General features: G+C 36.9%; 1 protein-coding gene across 2 annotated transcripts in view; it reads right to left on the bottom strand.

Annotated features, from left to right (window-relative positions):
• Window positions 1–22,247, bottom strand: part of TXNRD2 (thioredoxin reductase 2) — a 33,700-nt gene that overhangs the window by 10,604 nt on the left and 849 nt on the right. The window contains exons 1-12 of one of the 2 annotated variants that reach the window (XM_084538994.1): window positions 22,128–22,244; window positions 21,821–21,886; window positions 21,055–21,111; window positions 20,311–20,455; window positions 19,923–19,997; window positions 19,021–19,099; window positions 17,919–17,981; window positions 16,722–16,792; window positions 12,931–12,950; window positions 12,456–12,547; window positions 9,750–9,924; window positions 3,015–3,151 (exon numbers count right to left, since the gene is read on the bottom strand). In XM_084538994.1, the coding sequence (XP_084395120.1) occupies window positions 3,015–3,151; window positions 9,750–9,924; window positions 12,456–12,547; window positions 12,931–12,950; window positions 16,722–16,792; window positions 17,919–17,981; window positions 19,021–19,099; window positions 19,923–19,997; window positions 20,311–20,396 (798 nt within the window). In that variant the 5' untranslated portion in view covers window positions 20,397–20,455; window positions 21,055–21,111; window positions 21,821–21,886; window positions 22,128–22,244. Of the gene's footprint in view, window positions 1–3,014; window positions 3,152–9,749; window positions 9,925–12,455; window positions 12,548–12,930; window positions 12,951–16,721; window positions 16,793–17,918; window positions 17,982–19,020; window positions 19,100–19,922; window positions 19,998–20,310; window positions 20,456–21,054; window positions 21,112–21,820; window positions 21,887–22,127; window positions 22,245–22,247 lie in introns of those variants that run through there. The other variant, XM_084538993.1, reaches the window with a different exon arrangement.

The raw sequence follows: 22,247 nt of genomic DNA, 5'->3' as shown, positions 1-22,247 counted from the left end.
AATCACATTAAAATTCCAGCCTGGTCATCCTCATCCTGATTACAGAAAATGAAAATGCTTAAATACAGTTTTACCTGTCAGTTGAAAATATCTTTTTGCTAAAGCCTGAGAATCTTTTTTTGAGGGTAGACAGATTGACCAACCTCTGGGAGGTTGTATTTTTTTCCCCTTCCCTTTCTCCAAATGAACAGCTTGCATAACATTAGGATTTAATTTTTCATACAAGGGTGCAACAAGACACCCATGCACACATAGTTTCCCATTTGTGCCAGATGGGTATGATTCCCAAATGAAAACACTCATTCTAACCATATCATGAAACTCCCCTTTCCCTTCTTTCACTACTCCCCTTCCAGCCAGGGCACTGAATTAACAAAAAAAAAAAATTTGCTATTCAGTAAAAATTTAGCACCTATTCAGTGTGGCCTAGTAAAGGAGGAAGGAGGGGAGGTTGAGAACTACTTGCAAACATATAAGCAATAGCACTTTATGGCAGCAAAGAAAATCTGGCAGGTAGAGAGAAGACCAATGAGAGATGCTGACAGGGACACAAGAGACAAAATCCTGTTTTATAAATAATATTAGGGATCACTGATGCTCATTCACATGGAACAAAATTCCCTTTCCTGCCCCTTGAGTGGTCTCACCCAGACAATATTACATGCCAAGCTCTACAGCTTTGTGGTTCTGAAAGAATACACACAGAAGAATCAAGTGTATCCAGCTGAGATGTACACCAATACCAACAATGGGAACTTTGTTCCACTGCTGATTCCCATGCCAATAAAATTTATTATCTAAATCTATTCTGCTTTTAAAAAAGACAAAATTCATTTGGATATTCAAACAAAATAACTGCATTGCTTAACAAGTGGAATTACATAGCTCATATTGTAATGGAGTCAGACAAGATAGTTCCTTCCATCTTTAAACTCCATAAATGCGCAAGTACTATACTGTGATTCCCTTAATTCCCTATATTTAGCCCATATGGAGACAAAAGCTTAAGAGAATGTGTCTACAGAGCACTGAATTAACTGTCCAGTTTTCCCAACTGTACACAGTAGAAAAGCGTGTTGCTTTTCTTAACACACTTAGAAGTGCATATTACACAACTTGGGTTCAGAAATCTGCACTACTAAGAACAAAAACAGGAAAAGGAAATCCAGGTTTTAACAACAAAATGAAAATGACAAATAAATGTAGACCTGACTTTCTAGATGCAGAATAGGAAAGATGAGAGCATCCTGCCTCCAACTTTACATTTCTTATTTAACTAAATCCTCAAAAGGCAGAATACCAAAAGCACCCAAACGGAAATGACCTGCCCAAAATAACACCGCAGATTGGCAGCAAAGTGAGCAACAGAACTTAAGACCTTGCCAGCATTGCCTCTAACAACTGCCAATTGGATTAAATTAAAAAGAATAGTTTGGAAAGCAAAAAGCCTAACCAAGGCATATATCAGGGATGAGCAGGCATTAGAGGTCACTGAGAAGAAAGTGGACTTCGGGAAATATCCCAGAGCATGAAGTGACAAACACAGAGGGAACCTCTACGTGGAGAGAAGAAAGGAGAACTGAACGTAACCCCAAAGCTCTCTCTGATTGACTGGATAGTACAGAGAAATTGTGGAGAGCAAAGAATAAAAGGAGAAATAGCTGAACAGGAAAGAGTTTTCACACAGTCTAAAAGGAAATGGCAAGTCATTCACATGAAGATGGAGACAGACAGGAAGAAACACATGTCTACAAAGAGGGAAAGAGGTCAGGAATCACCAATAGATTTATGAGATTTAAGTGTCTCTGACTGTTCCAGCATCCAGACAGGGATCTGCAGGCTATTCAAAGACATGTAACCTGTTACATCTCTTCAAAAACTCAAGAATGCTTGGGGGGCGTGTTATGTGTGGCAGAATGTGAAATCTTTAAAAGATCTCTCAAATCATACTATGTATGTGGTTTGGGTATCACCACAGTATTTAGATTTACCAGACTTCTATAAAGATGACCACGCTATATATAAAAAGCAACTTTAATAGGAAGGGATGTGCTCATTTCCATTAAGTTAAGTGACAGATAAGAGATCTTGTGATGCCCCCAATAATATTCTGTATTATTGCACAATTTCTTTGGGAACAGCAAGTAGCTGATGAAAACATCCTCCTTGTACCTGTACAGTTCACAGTCAAAGATGCCCAACTCAAGAGTAGAAATTCTGAGTTCACCTGTAAACTGAAAATACAGGGATTGAAAGAATTTGAGTGCACTTTGATCAGGGAAAAATATTCTTATTACAGATAACTGTACATCAACAAGAGTGCTAGACTAAGGTCACAAAATTCTGGTTTTGCACCTGTAACAAGTAGTAAATTGTTCTGCTTAAGTTAATAAGTTAATTTTTTTACAAAACAAAGGAACAAAAACAAAACAAAAAAAAACCACCACCACCGCTTATGTTTACTTGGCATAAACATTCACAAGTCATGTGAATCATCTGACAGAAGTCAACGCCTTTGCCTTTGAAGCAATGGCTTTTTCTTGTTCTAGAGGCATATACTTTTGTCCAGACCATTTTATGTCAGGAAGCAGAAATGCTATCGTATGATTAATCTCAGCAGAATTGTTGTGGTCATTCCCCAAAAGTGTATTCAACATCAGAAGGTAAGAACTACTTTCACTCAGCATTAAGGCAGCATGAAGTCATACACCTGAAGTGATAAAAACTTCATTAGAAAGATAATTGAACTGATAAAGACATTATTATGAGCCTCTGACCAATGATGCATTCCCTGATAAACATCAGTAATAATCTCTAATGCTGATATTGCACAAGATCCATGTGAAGGAAATTACTGACCCAGGTGGCGGGCATAAATACTACAGCTGTACAAAATGAAAAAGAGCAAAACACTAAGATATATGCTAGAGCATGACGACATCTGGGGACTAGTTATTAGTCAGGAACAAAGTTGGCTTCCTGTTATTGTAAAATAGTTTATGTAGACTCAGTACCTCTGTTATGTCTCCAACTGCGTAAATGTGAGGAACAGAAGTAGCTTCACTGGCATCCACAATGATCTTTCCAGTTTCAGAATTAGTTTTCACTCCAACTGCCTCCAAATTGAGAGCTTTGGTGTCAGGAGCCCGACCTTAAGGACGAAAGAAATTAAAGTAAAAACTATTGGAAAACTTTAGCAGTGTTAATCTAAAAAGCTGGCATCCTCCAACGCAGATTTCCAAGAGCTTTGTGCGATTTGATAGTCCAAGTACAAAGAAGACAAAATATATCTGACACAGAAAAAGCCATAAGAGTATAAAGTATGGCTACCAATTTCTTTGTGAAAGCAGATCTATTACTATTGCCTTTGCTCAGATTATTTCAGCAAAAGTTATTCTTTAAAAATATGCAGGACACCATCCACTGCAGAAAGTGCAAAAAAGCCAGACGGTTTAAAATTTATTGCACATTATAAATGTGCAATATTTTCTAAAGTACCATAAATATATATATGTAATAAAGCAACTTCATGATGAAAGTTTCTAACAAACACTAACTGAATGGCACTCAATACTAACAAATAGCCTGTTGTGCACACTTGTGGATACAAATGATTAGTAATTCCATTCAGTGTCAAACATCCCTGAAGTCCTCTTTTCTTGTTATCTGATATTTAAAATCTTTTTTAGTTCCTTCAGCCCCGGTGATAAAGTTTATCAACTTTGCTCTCAAGTCCTTAATGCTGAAATATTTAATATTTAGCTCAAGCTCTGTATAACCATTCTGTAGAATTTAGAACTACTATTTCAATGCATTTAAAAACCAAATTAGGCAAAGTTCTACTGAACTTGGATTTTATTAGAGCTTTCCCTTCCAAAGATTTTAAGTTATATCTTTTCCATATGACTTTTCTCTCTCTAAATTACTTTTCAACCTACACATCTTCAAAAAATATTTTCATAGTATCTTCTGCATAAAGTCTTGATGCAAGCTCTACTGAGCTGTCTACAGAGTATCTATTTGATCCAGAAATTGAATCTTAAATACAAATAATTTTTAAGTGTATTTGAAGTTTAAGAAGCACAGTGAAAATATCAGATACTCGTTGTTAGGGGCACACAAGATTGTATAGCAGAGATTATCTGAGTATATCCAAATGAAGGAAACTTAATAACATTGCACTCATTTTTAGAGGCTATAAATGGATATGGACATATCGACATCTACATATATATATCTCCGTCATGTGACTCATGATTTTGTGTTTGAAGTTAATACAGAGCTATAGCAAAGCAAAACAAAAAGGGAAATGTGTTTTCATTATAAAAACAAGCTCTTTGATGTTAATGTAGGAAATTATTAAACAAAAGGAAAACCTGGCTTGTCAATACAGACCTAATTATATGTAAACATATGATTCACTGCTTTATACATCTGCCATATAGGCAGGCCCCCCAAACAATGTCACATCTGAATGCCTCTGTAAAGACTTCTGTGTATTAATTTCATCTGGTGAAACCAACACTTCCTCTGGGAGTACTGACTGAAGCTGTCGGCACTCAGCTATCTGTCTGTCTTCCCTTCTGTTGTCCCCATGGGATGTTGATCTGCTGTTCCTTCTCTGCCCCCTGCTCCCCAGTCCTGATGCTATCAGGCAACAAAAATAATAAACCTCCAGGACCTTATCTTGGCTCGGATGTGAAACAACTTCCTACCGTTGTATTTCTTTGTGTATTGAGAGTAAAGCCTGGATATTCTGCAAATGGACAGCTAATGGGGTTTTCTAGTTTCCCCTTTTTCCTGCCAGGCAGAGCCAAGAGAACGCTTAGCACGCAATGGAAGGCACTGAAATAGGGAAAAAAAGAAAAACCCGTCAATAGAGTCATTTAAAGACTTGTGACAACAACAGCAGCTGAGTTTATCGAATCTGCAGGATAACACTTAACCTTTCAATTCCAATCTATTTTAACATGCGTACAGTTTGGTATTAATAGCTGAGAGTTACAAAAAGGTGTTGCTACTTAGTGAAATTTCTCATCTTTATTGTCTAAATATTATTTTTAAAAGCAATAATAAAACATTAGAATATAAACTGGACCTTTATTGGCCTTTAGACCCATGCTGAATCACAGCCATAAAACAAGATTACAATTACTGATCTTACTTCACCTCAAATTCACTAGCTTAGGTTCATGACTAGCTGAAGTGGCTTGGTAAGTTTTAAAGCCAAATTTAGGAAATTCTCAGATTTCCCAACATTCACATACACGTGTTGTAGAATCAGTTCTCACCATTTTTCAATAGTATTGGATAAAAAGAACATTTGTTTAATACGCGTTAAGTCCTATTTAAAAAAAACAAACACAAAAAACAAACAAAACAAACAAACAACAACAACAACAATTATAGCTTATTGAGAGTTTACAGCTTATTTAGAGTTTATTGAGAGTTTACAGCTTATTCCTACAATCCACAGGGCATTTCAGAACACAAAGGTACTTGAACAGTTTGTTTGAAAATGCCCACTGTCCCGAAACTCCCGAATAAGGAGCGTATGATTATTTAAGACACAAGATCAGCTTTAGCTTTCACTCAAAACAGCAAGGTATTATGCCAGACATCTAGAAGAAAGAATGATGCCAATTCAAACCTTAAAAAGGTTACCTACCTCTAGCACTTTTAACACCACATCATAATCTCAGACCTATACAATAGCCACAGAGCTGTGAAAACCACATAGAACCAGTTCTAGGAGCCTGCCCTCATTTGCTTAACTTTAAAATAGAAAACAGCTTTTAATCCGTTTTTGTAAAACCTAGCAACATGGCTTCTTGAGGGGGCTGTCAGCCAGCTTAGCGAGAAGAGTCTCATTAAAGCACATGTCTCAGACACAAACCAGGCTGGTTACATTGTGATGTGACATTTCCATGCTATCATCTGTGGAGTAGCTCTGGTAGTCATGCTTCCAAACACAGTAAGTTGAAGGCAGTATCAGGCTGCCGTGACCTTTAGGTACAGGACCTACAATGATAGAGACTGAAGCAGTTGAACTGAGAAGAAACCATAGCACTAGACATAGTCAAATATCAGCAGCAAATGTGTGACAGTATATTCCTGTGTACAGTAAGATTTCCCAGGGTGATAAAGGTGCAGCTGACAGCAACCCTGTAGAATTTTATAATAGGTCTCTTGCAGTTTCTTAATCACAGAAGCTGGAATGTCTGTTTGCCCCCTAGCATTTGAAAAATTCAAACTAGAGCCAACTGAGTATTTTCGCATTAGGCATGATACCACAGATGGCCACTGTCAGGATACTGCAGGGTGGCAGGATGGCTTTTCTGGCATAAAACCTAAGCCCAAGCCTTCTGCACATTTTCATTTTTACACATCACTTCATAACTTTACCAAAACTGACCTTGGTTTGACCATAATTAAGATGTGATGTGTTCCCAGTCTTGGTGTTCTCTTTCATCTTGTTCTGGGTGCCTGACACATTCACCAGAACAGTTTCAAGACCACTACCCCCCTCTTCCTTCAAATCCTTCCTGAAAACCCAAGGTGTTCACAAAAACACAGTCAACTGATAATGACAAATAAAGACCAACTCAGCATAAGCTATATTCCAATTACAAGGCTACAGAAAGATTAACTAGGGTTAAAAAAAAAAGTTCAGAACCCATTTCTGAACATTTCATCCATTAATAATAGATTCTCACCACGTCTGCCACAATTTGAAAAAAAATAAATAAAATCTAATAGCAGATGAAAGCTTGCAGATAGCCCTGGGCAGCAGCAACCAACGTACATCTGAAGTTCCTTGCACCTGGTGACAAAAAGCCAAGGATATTTGACTTGGGTCCTATCTGAACAACAAAAAAGCAGCTCCAAATGCTGTGTAACCACCACAGGTGAGTTATATGGGTGGCTGTGAGGTTTTCCTTACAGCATGAGGCAGACTTCTAACAATTGTTATTTGTTTTGTTCTCAAGGTCCCATGCAAGGCAAAGCGTGCTAGAAATACTTCCTGGAAAGAAAGCTGCAGTTCGCCTTTACATCAGTTCTCCCACAGTAAGCTTGCAGTAACCAAAGGTTTTGTGGAGGCTTAAAGGCTGGCTCTGCAGTTTCACAAACCCATCAGCCACTGCCAAGTGAGGTCATGGGTTTCAATCTCTCCTACACACCGATAGGTGAACGGAACCAGTATTCTGAAGAAATAATTATACTGGTTACATAAAATTACTTTGAAGCATTTTCTGCCAACTCTTTGTTTATTTATAACACCACCCAGGCAAACGCTAGCCATCACATACCAACTAAAACATTGCTTTATACTTCATGTTCCCAAATGTTCTCTCATGTGCAATCAGAGGCATAGCTTAGTGTTTAACTTATCCTCAACATGAAGTGATTTTTGTAGTCACTCTGCTAAAATAAGCAGCATTTAAGAGTTACATTCAAAGTTTATGGGTGGGTTAAACAAAAACCAGAAGCAACACATATATTCACACCCCTTTTAACGCAAACAAATTACCAGCACATTAAAAACAGCCATTAAGCAAGGCTGACTGAATGTCATTAGAATTATACACTGGGAAAAGAAGCACTGGCTGAAGTAACAGGAGTGACTACTTTCATTAGGACTGCAGAGAACATATCTCATCAAGATAGTCCTGGACTAAAATTAATGAGAAATAGACATGGGGAGTTCAGAACAAAGAACCAGAGCCTCAGCAAACCACACCACATTAGCACTAACCATTTTCTGAGATCAACCAAGATGTGTTATTTTTCACTGAACAGTTCAAAGGTTAAAAACTGGATGGCAAGGTTTTGTTCGCAAAGTGGAATCTAAAGCCAATCCCCTTCCTACTGGGGCTGGCAGAAAGGTTCTCACGTATTTCACCACGTGGGACTTTTCAAATAAAAACTCCAAACAATATTTCTGTTTTTAATTAATCCAAACTGATTTGGTTATAAGATTTCAAGAGAACTACTATAAAAATGTACATACTTAACCCTTTCTTGATATTCAATAGCGACAATCTTATTTTACTGCACTGCAAAATAAATCTGCCACACATCCAATCTGACAAAGAGGGCAACATGCTTCATACCATGATGTGCAAAAACAGATACCTGTTCAACTTCACATGGAGCTAAAGGTGTATATATATATATATTTTTATATATATATATATATATATATATATATATATATATATATATATTTATAGCAAAGACAGTATTATTTCAAAAGCACAGTGGCTTTCCTCTACACCTATGAATGCAAGGGAACTGAAGAAGGGTTGTTCCACTGCCCTCATCAGGGAGGCAACTCTTTCATAAAGCTAAATTTCAGATCTGTTGCTGGCCTTCACTCTTTCTATTAACAATTTACTAGTATTCTATCCCGCCTTCTCTGTCAAGCTCACTCCAGAATACTTTATAAATGCCTGCATAGTTTAATTATCAGTTCAGTGATGCTCCTCTACACAGTCAGACATCAATCAGATAAATAGTAATTCAATATCTTTACTAAGGACTTTGTGAATAATCTGGACAAAGTTCAGTTACAGCGTTAATATTTTGCCATCTATCACAAATTCAACTGGAAATATTATTTGTCCTTTCCTGTTCTATATTAGCTGTGTTACAGCTGCAGAACTCAATATACAGGTTTTAGTGCTCCAATATGTGAAACAAGCTCTGTACAAAGTTTGATTTCCTGCAAGTTCATCCTGCAGATCAGCAGTTGTATCTATTTATAAAGGTATCAGTCTGTACCCTTTTCTTTGGGCAAAGACCCTACATTCCATCTGTGCGTGCACAAGCTTACCCTTGCTTTGTAGCTCAGGTACATCAGGCATCTATCATATAAAGTTTTTTTTGTGTGTCCTTAAGAGCAGGGGCAATACTATATAATATTAAAAGTTTATTGGTTCCATATAGAAAAAAATACACAGAAGCTTAATTCAGGTGAATTCTCACAGAAGTAGAAGACAGAGCACTAGTAAAAGACAGAAGGACATTACATGACAGACAGAACCAAATAAAGGCCAAGAAAGAACTGTTTCAATGACCCGGTGCATAACTGAGTACACTCACTCAGCAAGGTTAACACAGCCCTGTAACAGTAACCCACAAAAGCTTTGGATTTAAACTTTTAAGTTACATTAAAAATATATCCAAATAATTTTGTTGCCTCAAATGTTTTGATTGGTTTGAAAATCCTAGTAATTATAAATTCCAAGATGCATTCACAAAAATTAAGGAAATATCTAGTATAACTCAGGCTACAAGTAGTTAACAGCGGGTGCTTTTTAACTCTACAAGCTGACTTTCTTCAATCAGTATTGTAACTGGCACATCTGCAGACAGGAAATCCTCAACACTACCCAGTTTCCCAGTCTATTATCTGAGACACCTGGTGTGGGTGTGTTGATACAGAGAAAAACAATGAATCATACCGACTGCACATCAATTAACCAGCTTTAACTGTTAATGTGTTTAATCCTTAAGGATAGAGTGCCAACTTTAACACACACACAAAAAGTCCACTAAAAAAAGACAACAAACCAACCTCCTCAAACCCCCAAACCATTCATTTTGCAGTTTCTAAATGTGGATTGTAATTATATCCATGTTTAGATTGCTAAACTTACGAAAATGGTTGGCCCCACAGAACACGAAGGAGCTTTGTTTTCAGAACAGAAAGCGTTACAAATAAACAATAAGATGATCACGTTTACCTACTGCCCACATCACTGTGTCAAAGGAATCCGCTTCTTCTGTGCCCGAGTCAGTATTTTTCCAAGTGACTTGTAATCTGTTGCTTTCCAATTTTTCAACTTTCGTTGGGATACATTTCTTTAAAAATTTTGTGCCATAAGATTCCATGAACTCTGTTACTAAAGATGCCATTTGCTGTTGAGTAGGGGGAAAAATGTTTATACTTAGGTATGGCATTTTTAATGCAAAACTCTCATTCAGCTGTCTTTATGAAATCCAGTAAAAATATAATGCCTTTCAAACATTCCTTGTCACTTAGCTACTGTGCATTGTCAACACATGATAATTCATTAAGCTACTATGGCCTGCAACTCTATTCCAAGAGGTATCTGCATCTGAATATTCAAATTTTTTCAGTTTCTTTTTTCAAGAAACTGAAATAGCATTTTAAAAAAAGGTTGCTTGTAAGTCATTTGATTCATATATAAAAATAGAATCTAGAGCACATTTAGTTTAACATTACCATAATTACCATTTTCTGGCAGCTTGAAAAGAATTAAATGCTTTGATAAAGTTAATGAAGAAAAATATTTCCCTTTGCCGTGACACCTGTCATTTCTCTGCAGTAACTATGAATCACTAAGGCTTCCTGAAAAGTTCTACTACCAAAAGGAAATAATGCTTTTGTCCTAAGAGCTTGTTTGAAATAATGCCACACTACAGTTGATTAGTAATGTGTTGAATTGACAGGTTTATCCAAAGATGTCATTGCTCGTGACTGCAGTAATTCAGGTCACACTTTGTCAAAGGATATATTTATTACTTAAAGGATATTATTACAAAACCACTCATGCAGAAGAGCTACGTGTAAGGTCTTGACTTATACAACTTTATTTCTGAAGTTGTTTTTAACTAATACAGAAACAACAACATGGTTATATCTCTCCAGAAACATGACAACTCACTAATCAGTTTCCATCTCAGTGTGACTACATACTGAATAAAATTATTTTTTCTATTTCTTCTTAACCTTGAAATTTCCATTGTATTATTTATATATTACAGAAGATCATGTTCTCAGAGAAAGCCCTACTGTTTTATGAAGTGCCACCCACACACTCTTAGCACTATTCCCTGCTTGCTCAAATCTCATGCTGTTCCAGGTGTAGATTTCTTCAACGATGAACGCAATTCCCAAGACACATCCTTAAATGGTGTTTTGCAAAACTGGTACACCTACCACTAGCTTTAAGGAAGAGACTTCAAAGTGGGAATAGCTGGCATGCAACCAGGAGCTGTCACTACCTGCGTTCGTTACTTATCACTGCTACTTCTGACAGTGAAGTTCCCTCCTCAAAAACGGTACTGTTACACATTAAAATATTTTCCTACACTCCACGTATGCAAAGCAGTTCTTGAAAACAAGCCCATAGGCTCTATCACTCTTTGATCAACTTTGGTCTTTAAATGTTTTGCAGTACTGCAATTTAGCATTAAAAAACACACTCCTGATCCATGCTACCAGGGACAATTAATGTGCATTCATTTCCACTCTGGAAACACTATTTTCAAGAGATTAACAAGACAGAGTCTTCATTCTTAAAGCTGAAATTTTCCAAAGTTATAAAAAAAAAAAATATTAGAAAATTAAAAACAAAAAGTTCAGCGCAGCAGTGAGTGAAAACCTGTAACTCTCCTAAGAACGCTACAGAAACTTTTCCTTCAAAGTAATGTTAGCATCAAGTCTCTCAGGGACAAAGATCTACAATCACTTTTAAAACACTCTCCCTACAGACTTAGGGACCATCAAGCCAACCAATAAGGCTATCTAACTGGTAGAACAAAGCCTACAAAAATCACATCCAAATAATGCCTTTACTAAATCCAATAACTTGTCTTTAATCTAAACATGCTATACTACCTGCTATTGCTTCTTTAAGCAACTCTGTATTTAACACAAATGTTTAACAACATTCTTCGTTTTTGTTGCTTTTTCTCATTGTTAACTCTATTCCCTTTTATTGTCTTTATACAGGAACGGAATTCTAGCCAAAACTGTTTTTTGTTTTGACAGCACAATCATGATCACTCACACTTGAAGAAAACTCCTCAAAATTGTTCTTGATCTTGAAACACAATTCTTTCTCTTAACATTTCTCTTTCGCTTATAATTTTCTCCAGCTTGATAGCTCCACCAAAATCACTCACACTCTCTCTACATACCTTTTTTTTTAAAAACCTAGTTATAACTGCCACTGTTATGAAAGCAGTAAAGTCAAGATTTCCAGTTCTTATATCATTAAAAACTTTCAGCTTAGTGATTTATTTATTTGTCATAATGAACTCCACATTGAACTACTTCATGTTACATCCAGTAATTTATTTTAAAAGTCATTATCTGCATCTCTTAGCAACTCTAGATTATTTTAAAGAAATTGGCTAATACTTTTAGCAGTGGCATAATCCAAATCTCTCCCCTGCTTCCTGATCTTTTCAATCCTGTTTTCAATTAAGTGAAGGAAAAAAAAAAAAAGTTTAATTTTCCAAATACAGGATCAAGAGATATAATAGGAAAACATGAGCTAATATTTATTTAGTTACTCTTCAGAAACTGTATGCCAGGAAATGTCTGGAGAAGCCAACGCCACTTTTTCTTTAGGAGACAAAACTGACCAAACATACCTTATATGTGATATAGGAGGAAATGCAAGATGTTCCACACTGACCTGATCAAACCCACGAAGTGGGATACTTCTCATCATGACCGTAGTGTCTAGTCCAATGCCAGTTAGAAAACCAGCACATTCAAGTGAAATATCTGGTGAAGTATCAATTAAAGAAATATAAACAATAGTTTCACATAAATGCAACATGGAGAGTAATATACACATGGTGTTTCTATCTAGAGATACCACGTTTTCCTTACACATCTCTAGCTTACTTTTGTTGTACAGAATAAAAACCCAAAGCCTTAGAATTCTTTCCTAATAGGTAAGAATGTTTTCAAGATCCTGAGAATTCATCCTCAACTAACCCTAGTGTCCTACAATGATACTGCATATAAAACTCTTCCTGTTATATTACAAATTATATTTATTATTAATTATAGGGCATAAGCAAAGAAATTCAGAAAATTAAGCTTTCACAGGAAAGGCAACTATGCTACTTATAATCATAAATCACAGATTTTTCAAAGGATACAGCTGGCTCCAACAACCAACCTGTTGCATAAAAAAAAAAAGAAAGAATAAAGCAATGGAATGAGCTTGCGCATACTTCCGCATAACCCAACAAATTACTTTTTAAATATGTATAGTTATAAGATCATAGGTTTGAGCAGTGGATCTGATACTGTTAGGTAGGAAGAAAGAACGTGGCTTGTCAATTCCAACAAAGAGAACCTTTTAACATTTGAACTTATTTTACTAACAGAATCAAAAACAAACAAACAAACAAAGGTTTATAAGACAAAAGGAATTGTTTTTATATTGTAAAGAGACATTTAAACATGTAATCTGAAAGACAAGGTGAAGAAAGCCACGGAAAAACTCAGGACAACTAGCAAAGTTAAGAGGCATCACAAATACTTCAACTGTGCCCTGTGATATATACCTCAGTTGGAAGCATCTGGTGTGGAAGTTGACATTGTTCCTCCCCCCTCACCCTCTGCACACTGCCTGTTGCTTCTGATGCCTCATTTTTACAGGGCCTCCTGACACCATTGCCTCTGACACAGTGTACAACATACATGTATAAACATACAGACATGCAGCAGCCTTACCAGAATTAAAAATATATCTCAAAATTTCTAGATGTATCTTAGCTACTAAATAACTTGCAAAATATTTTTAATAAAACTTAAGACATTCAGAAGTTAAGTACGTATTAAATTCACCATCTTCTTACCAAGTAGATTATAGTTCTCAATAGAACTTACAGATTTTAGTCATCGCTAAATTTCAATTTGATTTATAACCATCTGCTTTTTCATCATGTTATCCAAATGCCAAATATTTGCCCTTCCTAACTTTAAAAGTTTGTGTACACAGCTATAGATGATCTGTTTAATAGACTTAACTAGACTACTGTTTACCACATACATCCATTTGAGATCTTGAATAAAACGCCGGTTCCCATCTCTCCCTCTATTTTATGCTCTTTCAACCATGAATACCACTAAAGCTGTCTGTCCATCAACACCTCTAAGTTATGAGGTTTATCAGCTCTCCAGCACAGCAGTTTCTACGCCTGTCCCCAGATGCCTATACGCTGCAGCATTCCTCTCTCTTCTGACCATATCCTCAATTCCCTGCGTGTGCCGGGTACCTAAAAGCACTCAGTCCCTGTTCCAGGGGTAAAAGTGGGTCCAACTGGCCGGTCAGTGACACAGCTGCTGGACAAGCTGCACCCACATTTCTTTGCTACCCACGTATTATTCGGGCTTGTTAAAATCTCACAGCTTGGAGATGCATTCCAAGTAGTATTTCCACCCACAGGAAAGTTTTTCCTTGTATTTTTAAATTGGGAGAAACATCAATAAGGACCAACATTTCTAGTTACTATGAGGCTTGTATAGAATGCTAGGCTCTTTCTGACTGTGATCTTCAGCTATGGAAACATGCTTCCACTTTTTGGGGATTTCTTTTGTTCTTAAGGCAGGGCTCTCTCCTCTATATTCAAAAGTTAAAAAAAATCGGGGTTCGGGGTATGGAAAAAGTAGGCTGCTAATTGCATTTGGAAAGCTATAGATTTTAGAAAATTACTTAAATTTAGAAATTACTTTAAAAACTCAAATCACAAAGTCATATAATCACAGAGTTTAAGTAGGTTACTTAAAGTCAGGAGCATAAGCAATGAAGCACAAGCATTATAAGCATAAGCCATACCAAGAGATAAATATCTACCAGTCTCCTGGTCTGGGTTTTATGTTTGGCAAACAACTCAGCACAGTGGGAAATAATGTTTACAGCATTAGGACATCTGATTGATCTGTGAATGGATGAACATCCCCTCTTTTAGCCTCCAGCTCCAGGGAAGTGCTGCAAAAAGCCATATACTGCCCATAAAGAAATATCTGAGGGGAGTTACAGGGAACAGAGTAAGAACATACAAAATTTATGCATTCATTTGCTCTTCTTTTTCATTAGATAAGAAATAGCTGCCAGCTGGCACCCACTCATAACATCAGCAGCACATTATTCACAGTGCCTTCTAAAAACTAAAGTGTTCCTGGGCATCGTCAGAGCCTAACAGAAAAGTTTTGAAAGCAGAACCTAACATCCACCGCACCTGCTCAATCTCTCACTCATTCTGAGCACATTTCAAGGCAAATTTTCTAATTCACTCTGCCAAAATCCTTCATCTCAGTAGCAAGAATTTCATCAGTGTTTGTGTATTTAAGGGACTTTTAAGTTGGTTAACGGTTGCTCGGTTAACGGTTTGCCTTTTAAGAAAAAAAAAAAAACACAACACATACACACGCGCTTTGTATGAATAACTGCAGGACTGACAGTTCTACAACCCCCAGCCATATAATTTGCAGCTGACATATGCACATTTGAAGAGGAATGGGAAAGAAAGAAGTAGAACACAGCTCAGACTAAAAAACAAAAGGTGTTAAACTGAACCTTGGGAGTATTTATAATAGCAACAAATCCATCAGAAACAAACCTTTAACAACTCCCTCCTTCATTTGCTAGGACACAGCCTGATAAAGCACAGAAATGCTACTGTACCCCCTGCGGGCTTATTTTGACTAAATCTTAGGAATGCAACATATAAACACTAGACTCCCACATTACACTGTTACAACTTGCATTAGCAGGGACTGGACAAAAGCCACATTTTCACAGAAATGTCTTATAGGGATATATCTTTTTTTTTTTTTTTTTGTTAATAATTTCCTCACATAAATCATGCTCTCAAAATTCAAGAGGTGACTGATATACTGCAAACAAATGGAAATTTAGTTGCCTTTTTAAACTGTACCAACGAACCCCTATTTTATCTATTTGATGCTTAGCTTAACACACGTTGCAATTTTATATTAGCAAATCATGGCCATGAATGGCAGCTCTATTTTCTTTGAAAGCACCAGTATTTTATATATATATAAAAGATACTTGCAACAAACACAATTTCTCCATTCACAAATATGTATTTAAAAAACATATAGATGTGTTTAGGGACATGGTTTAGTGGTAGACTTGGCAGTGCTAGGTTAACGGCTGGTCTTGCTGATCTTAGAGGTCTTTTCCAACCTAAATTACTGTGTTTCTGTGTGAAATCCTTGATCTAGGGACAGACTGCAACTATAAGACAAGTAAAAATACCCTTAGCTGACTTTCATGCCAGCAAATACACATTTCCTATCACAGTTATTTGCATAAAGAAATTGCTTTGTAGTGCAGCGCTGACTCCAAATCTTACTGTACTATGCACTCTGAAACACAGACTGTGGTAATTTAATATTTCCACTAAAAACAATTTTCAGTATTTTAGTTAATCAATAGCTTCCAAGCCATAATAAGGGTACTTTTGTCCTTTCTTGTCTCATCAGATTTGTTATCAATAGTCACCACCGAAAAGAACACAAAATTATGTCTAAGTTTCTACCTGAGAAGCAATTTCACATATACTCACAGCAAAGAATAGGGAGAGTATAGGGACAGTAGAGCCTTCATTTAAGTTTATGCTGCCCTCTTGTGACTTCCAAGAGGAAGTTTGCTACAGCAAATAAGTCACCTTAACCTATGGTAAAAATTTAAATATAACTTGATTTTAGATAGGAAAATTATGGGGGAAAAAACGTATTAGTTACTTATGAAGATTAACAGCATGATGTTGCTGCATGGCAAAACAGATTCTCAAGAGGGAAAACACAAAGAGAGAAAAACTGGTAATATAAAAGGCAATTTTGTACATTTTTCACCTTGCTGTAATGAAAAAGTATGAATGACGGCATATATTAAAGCCATTGTAGAGTAGCTTACGTTTTTCCAGGAGATTCTTTTAACCAGAACAGGTCATCACTTGTGATTCCATGCTCCAGCGCACCTGCAACCTGTGAACACACAGGTAAGATCTTGACTCTAAAATGCCAGTGCTGGCAGCAAAAAAAGCTAATAGCCCCTTGGATTGTATTAGCAGATGTGTAGCCAGTATATCAAGGGGAGTAAGTACTCTCTTTTACGTAGCACTAGTTAAACCTCATCGAGAACACAGTCAAGTTTTGGGCCTCCTAATACAACACAGAACCTGACTGACTGAAGCAAGTTCAGCAGAGGGCCATGAAAATGGCCAGTTCGTGGAGCACACTACCAATGAGTAAAGGCTGAGGGGAACTGGCGTTGTTCAGCCAGGAGTAAAGGTGGCTAATAACAGCTTTCCAAAGCGATGAGGAAGCTATCAAAAAAAGACAGCCAGGCTTTTCACAGTGGTGCACAGCAGGATAAGAGACAACAGACAAACTGAAAGAGAAAAGGTTCCAAGCTGATAAAAGGTATCACTGCCTTTTACCTTGGTAGTGAAGTGGGCCCCTTACTACCAAGAATGATATTGAGCTGCTCAAATGTGTGCAGAGAAGAGCAATGAAGCTGGTGAAAGGAGTAGAAAACAAGTTAGGAGGAGTGGTTGATGTTATTTAATCCAGAGGAGAGGAGGCTGATGGCTACTCGAAAAAAGGTTACAGCAAGGAGACTGTCACCAGCCTCTTTTCTCAGGTGACAGGACACAAGAAGACAGTCTCAGTTTGTGCCAGAGTAGGTTCAGACTGGATATTAAGAATTCATGTAGAGGGTGATCAAGCATTGAAATAAGTTGCCCAGAGAAATGGTAGAGTCCTCAACCCTGGCGGGATATGACGTGTGTGGACATGGCATTAAGGGACATGATTTAGTGATGAAACTCAGTAGCTTAAGTTGATGGTTCAGTTTGATGATCTTGAAGATTTCTTCCAACGTATGTGAGGATTCCATGACTCTAAGAACATCAACATACTAAATTAATGCAAATAGTTTTCTAGGGAAGTGTTTTTCTGAAAATTTTAATGCAAAAAATATTTTTTCACGCTCAGGTACGGAAATTCCTTGTGTTAGTTTGTTGACATCCTTAAGTCTCTAAACATTAATTATTATCTGGTACAAAGACAGTAAAGTCATTGAAGTTGTCAGATGGGAAGTGTAACTTACGTGTGTAGGATATTTTGGTCTTCCTCCAGTAGCAATGACAATTTTTTCTGCAGTAAGAATAGTCTACAAACAAAAACACAAAACAAAAATAAAGCATTTGATATCCTTTTATCTGTCTTTATATCTTAGCTATGTGCAAATGAGTAATATGTGAGAAAGCTGGCACTACCATCTGCTGTTTATCTGACATAATAATAAGCAATACTTTAAAAAAAGGTTGGAGATAAAAACAAATGAATACAGGCAGAAGATTTCTCCTACACATTCTCTATCATTTTTCATTTTAATATTAAGCTTACAATTGTTCCTATACTGGACGAGATTCTGAGGACTGCTTGGAAACAACAGCTGTACACAAACAGCAGTTTATTAAAGTCAGCTTATCTTAGGACAAAACACAGAAATCAAACCAAGCGAATTCTGTCTCTAAGGCCTAGAGTTAAGGTACCTCAAAAAGGATCTGTTTTTAGACAATGCTAGGCATTTACCTCAAAAAACATTTGCTCTCTCAGGCTGATATTAACCAGTAACATTATATAATTACCCTCAAAAAGGCATTAAAAATGCATTTTCAGTCTTTTGTTAAATATGCAGAAATAGTCACCATTTTATTACTTGACCTAGACAGACCTTTTAGTTAAATTCGGTACATTCAGCATAATTGCTTCCCATACACCACTTTGTATTAGAAAGCTAAGCGCCTTTACAATTCATCTGAAGGAAGAAATCATCTCAGACTGATTTAATGCCCAAAGCATTAAAGAGATTTTGGTTTTCTTTACATCTCTGTCAGTATCCATCAAAGCAACTTGAATCTGAATACAATGAATAACCCCGTGTCTCAGTGCTTGTCTTCAAAGGAAAAGCAACAGCACTTAACCTGCAGGTTAGGGGCTAAGGGCACAGTAGGCAACGGTCAAGTTCATAAACATCTTCTCTAGAGGGAAAACAAATCTCCCTCACTGGAACAATACCGAATACCTAAAGCAGTTTGGAAAAGTATTGTCTAGATCCCAGCCGATCTGAAAACCAACACAAGAAGACCTGAGATGGTTGAAGCGAACAGTACTGCAGAACTGAGGTGCACTGTAAAGCAGCTCACCTCTTTACCTCCTTTTGTTAAACCACGGATTGTATGTGGATCTGAAAAACTCCCTTTGACATTGAAATATTTCACCTTCCTGTTTGGAAGAAAACAACATAAATGTACGTTTAATGAAGAAGAATAGGAATGAAATAAAAACAGCTCTTCTTCCCCTATTTGAGCCGTTAAAAAAAAAAAAAAAAAAAAAAAAGGCAAACAGGCATAGAAAAGGAAGGAAGCATCTCATATCACAGGACTGTGTGCAGCTCTATCACAGACTTAATTTTTGTGTCACAGTTCATCTCCCTGTACAGCAAAGTATATAGCATGCTTTGGGATCAGGTTATTAACCTCTTCAATCGATACATGATCCACTATCCGTAGCATTACTATTTATAACATTACTACTACAATGCTTAGAGCACACAAGAGTGACTCAGCATGAGTCATAAGACTTGTACCTGTTAAAGTAATATGATCTCTCTATAAAAGGAACTGCATGCTGAAAAACTTGGAAATGTTCCTGCACTGAAAGCAAAAAAAATCAGCTGCTCTCGTGTAGTGTTATCTGTAGGCTTGTAAGTAGGGCACGTAAGCTTTGGTGGGCAAGCCCAAAATTAGCTTGATAAACCCAGACTACTTAATATTAACGGAAAACCTTTCCAGATTAGAGAGAACATACCCAGATCACTATACTGTTAGAAAGTTTTCTCCTGGGGCCATTTTCAACCAATATTTTCCAGAAAAGAAGAAGGGAAAGGGAAACATGACTTACATTGGTAAGGGCACCTACAGTCCTAAGAAGAAAGGACTTACAAACTAAAAATACTAATTATAATGAGAAATTCCAAAGGCAATTCAACAATTCTACAAGAGCTCCTTGATTATGGGAGGACAGATGAACATCAAGTCTTATTTACTTGTCTTGTAGCTGCACTCTGTGTCCCCAGTTCAAGGACTTCACGTAATTCTGAACAGCTTGAGCCATCTCTGACCTATCACAAACCAAGAAATTGAACATAAAATCATCATGTTACAAATTCAGATAATGCAACTCAATTTACAGGCAATTGCTACAAATTATGATGTTCTGTAATACTTTTTTGTTATGAAAGTAAGTTAACAAGTGCAAACTGACATAATATCTGCCCTGATGAGCTATTAATTACAGTTTTGTGTTTAAAACAAGGAGTACACTAAAAAGCATCATCCAAAATTCAGTTCTCTGTCTGTAAATAAATATCAACAAGAAAAGATTTTCATACGCGTTTGCAGAACATAGGAGCAGATAGGGACAATATTCTTTACCAGTTATGATGAACAGGGTGGGCTATATTCCAGCCATAGTGCTGAGCATCTTTAAGGGCACTGCCTAAAAGGGCTGCTTGATGCATGAGCTTTTTAGGAATGCAACCAACATTCACGCAAGTTCCACCAAGTCCCCATTTGGTTCCTTAAAAAAAAGTAACAAAAAAAAAGTAAACATACCATGTTAGTTTTACTTAATGCAACTAGGTTATTTAGAGAATTAGATTATTCATGCAAATAGTATTAGATGTTCTGAAACAACACACAATTTACTCCTACAGATCACTTTGACTATGTTTACATTAACGTTTTGATACAGACCAACTCTAAGTATTTTTCTTCTAAAATTCAAAGCATCTCAAGATTTTTTGCAGGTTTCAGAAGATCCAATTACTACACTTTCACATTTATTATTTGCATTTGCAGATCTTACTTTACACATTGTGCATGACGAGCCTTAACACAACGCAATTCGTACGCTTCAGAAATTGTAATGACATTTTGACAGACAATATTCTCACACATTTAAGTCCAAAGTATATCACAAATCAAACACTACTAACAACCTCAGCATGCAGGAAAAGGAGGTAGAGCTGGGAAGGAACGAGCAAGCTCAGCATAAGGACTTTACTGCAAGCAAAGCATGCAGCGTGGCTTTGGCCACGTTGCTGCCTGCATCAACCTGCTCAGCCAGACCACGGCTTTACACAAGTATCCAAATATCCTAGTATTTCTTTTCCATACCTTGTGGAGAAGGTTCCACATAATCCAAAACGGCCACTTTCCTTCCAAACTGAGCAGCTTTAAGCAAAAAACAAGAAAAGGCACTTAGAGGACGAAGAAATGCACAAATTGAAATACATTCAGTAGCACAAGCACAGATTAAGAATACAGGTGATGACAGTTGGTGGTTTATACCAATTCAAGATACCAGACTAAGAGCCCAGGCTACCCACGTAGTCAGCAGATTCTCCAGAAGGCACTTAATAACCCTTACTAGAGCTTCCAGCTTCTGCCAACCCTAAAAATACAATGTGATGCCAAATGAGATGTTTAAGAACCTTGTGTGTTACTGAACATGTTACATAAGGGTAATGCATTACAAAGAGGAAAAAGTTCTCTACAGAAGTTAAACAATTCCAAACAGCCTGAAAGTACTGTTGTTTTAATTCATATATAAGAAAAAGTATAATAAGTAACAAAGAAAATATATGGAGGCACTCAGAGGCACACAGTAACAGTGAAATAAATGTTTATTAGATTTTCCTGTGATAACAGAAGAAATACTTTTAAAAAAGAGTAACTGGAAAGCCATGTAAGATTACCACACCTGAGGGTGTGAATAATTTGCAGATTAACTAAATGGAGCTGAGTTAATGATTAAAGCGTAGGGCTTATGCACAGGATACTGTTTCTTAGACATCTTTAACATTTTCAGTATTGCTTCTCTTAGCTTCCCTAAAAAACACTTAAGCTAAAAGAAAACTTTTACTTATTTATGTATGCCGACCTTCTTTTGCACAAGCCAGGCCTCCAGATCCTCCACCGATTACCAGAAGATCATACTCAGGCTTTCCTGTGAAGATGTGAGAAATGTAGGAAAAGTAACAGACAAGAAAGGCAAGGTATGTTAAAAGGCAAATAGAAAACGGTATGCTTTTTTTACACAACTGATTATTGTTGATTTGTGTTTCCTTTACTAGAGCACTGTTTCCTCAGCGTCCCAAAGCACTTTCCAAAAATGATGAAAACTGATGAGGCTGGTTTTGTAAATGAAACGCAGGAAATAAAGCAATCCAACAGTGGAAAATAATTACATTTTACACAATGTCCTGCGAAGCAATTCCTGCGTACTTTGACAGCCGCAGCTGGAGCCTGGTACGGGCCTTCCCTTCCTGTATTACCGCAGCAGTTTCTACCCCTACACTTCTCAGCAG

Source organism: Aythya ferina (genome assembly GCF_964211825.1).
Source record: "Aythya ferina genome assembly, chromosome: 17".
Classification (NCBI taxonomy): Eukaryota; Metazoa; Chordata; class Aves; order Anseriformes; family Anatidae; genus Aythya; species Aythya ferina.
Note: the sequence above shows the minus strand (reverse complement) of the source record. Positions and strands in the feature narration are given on the sequence as shown.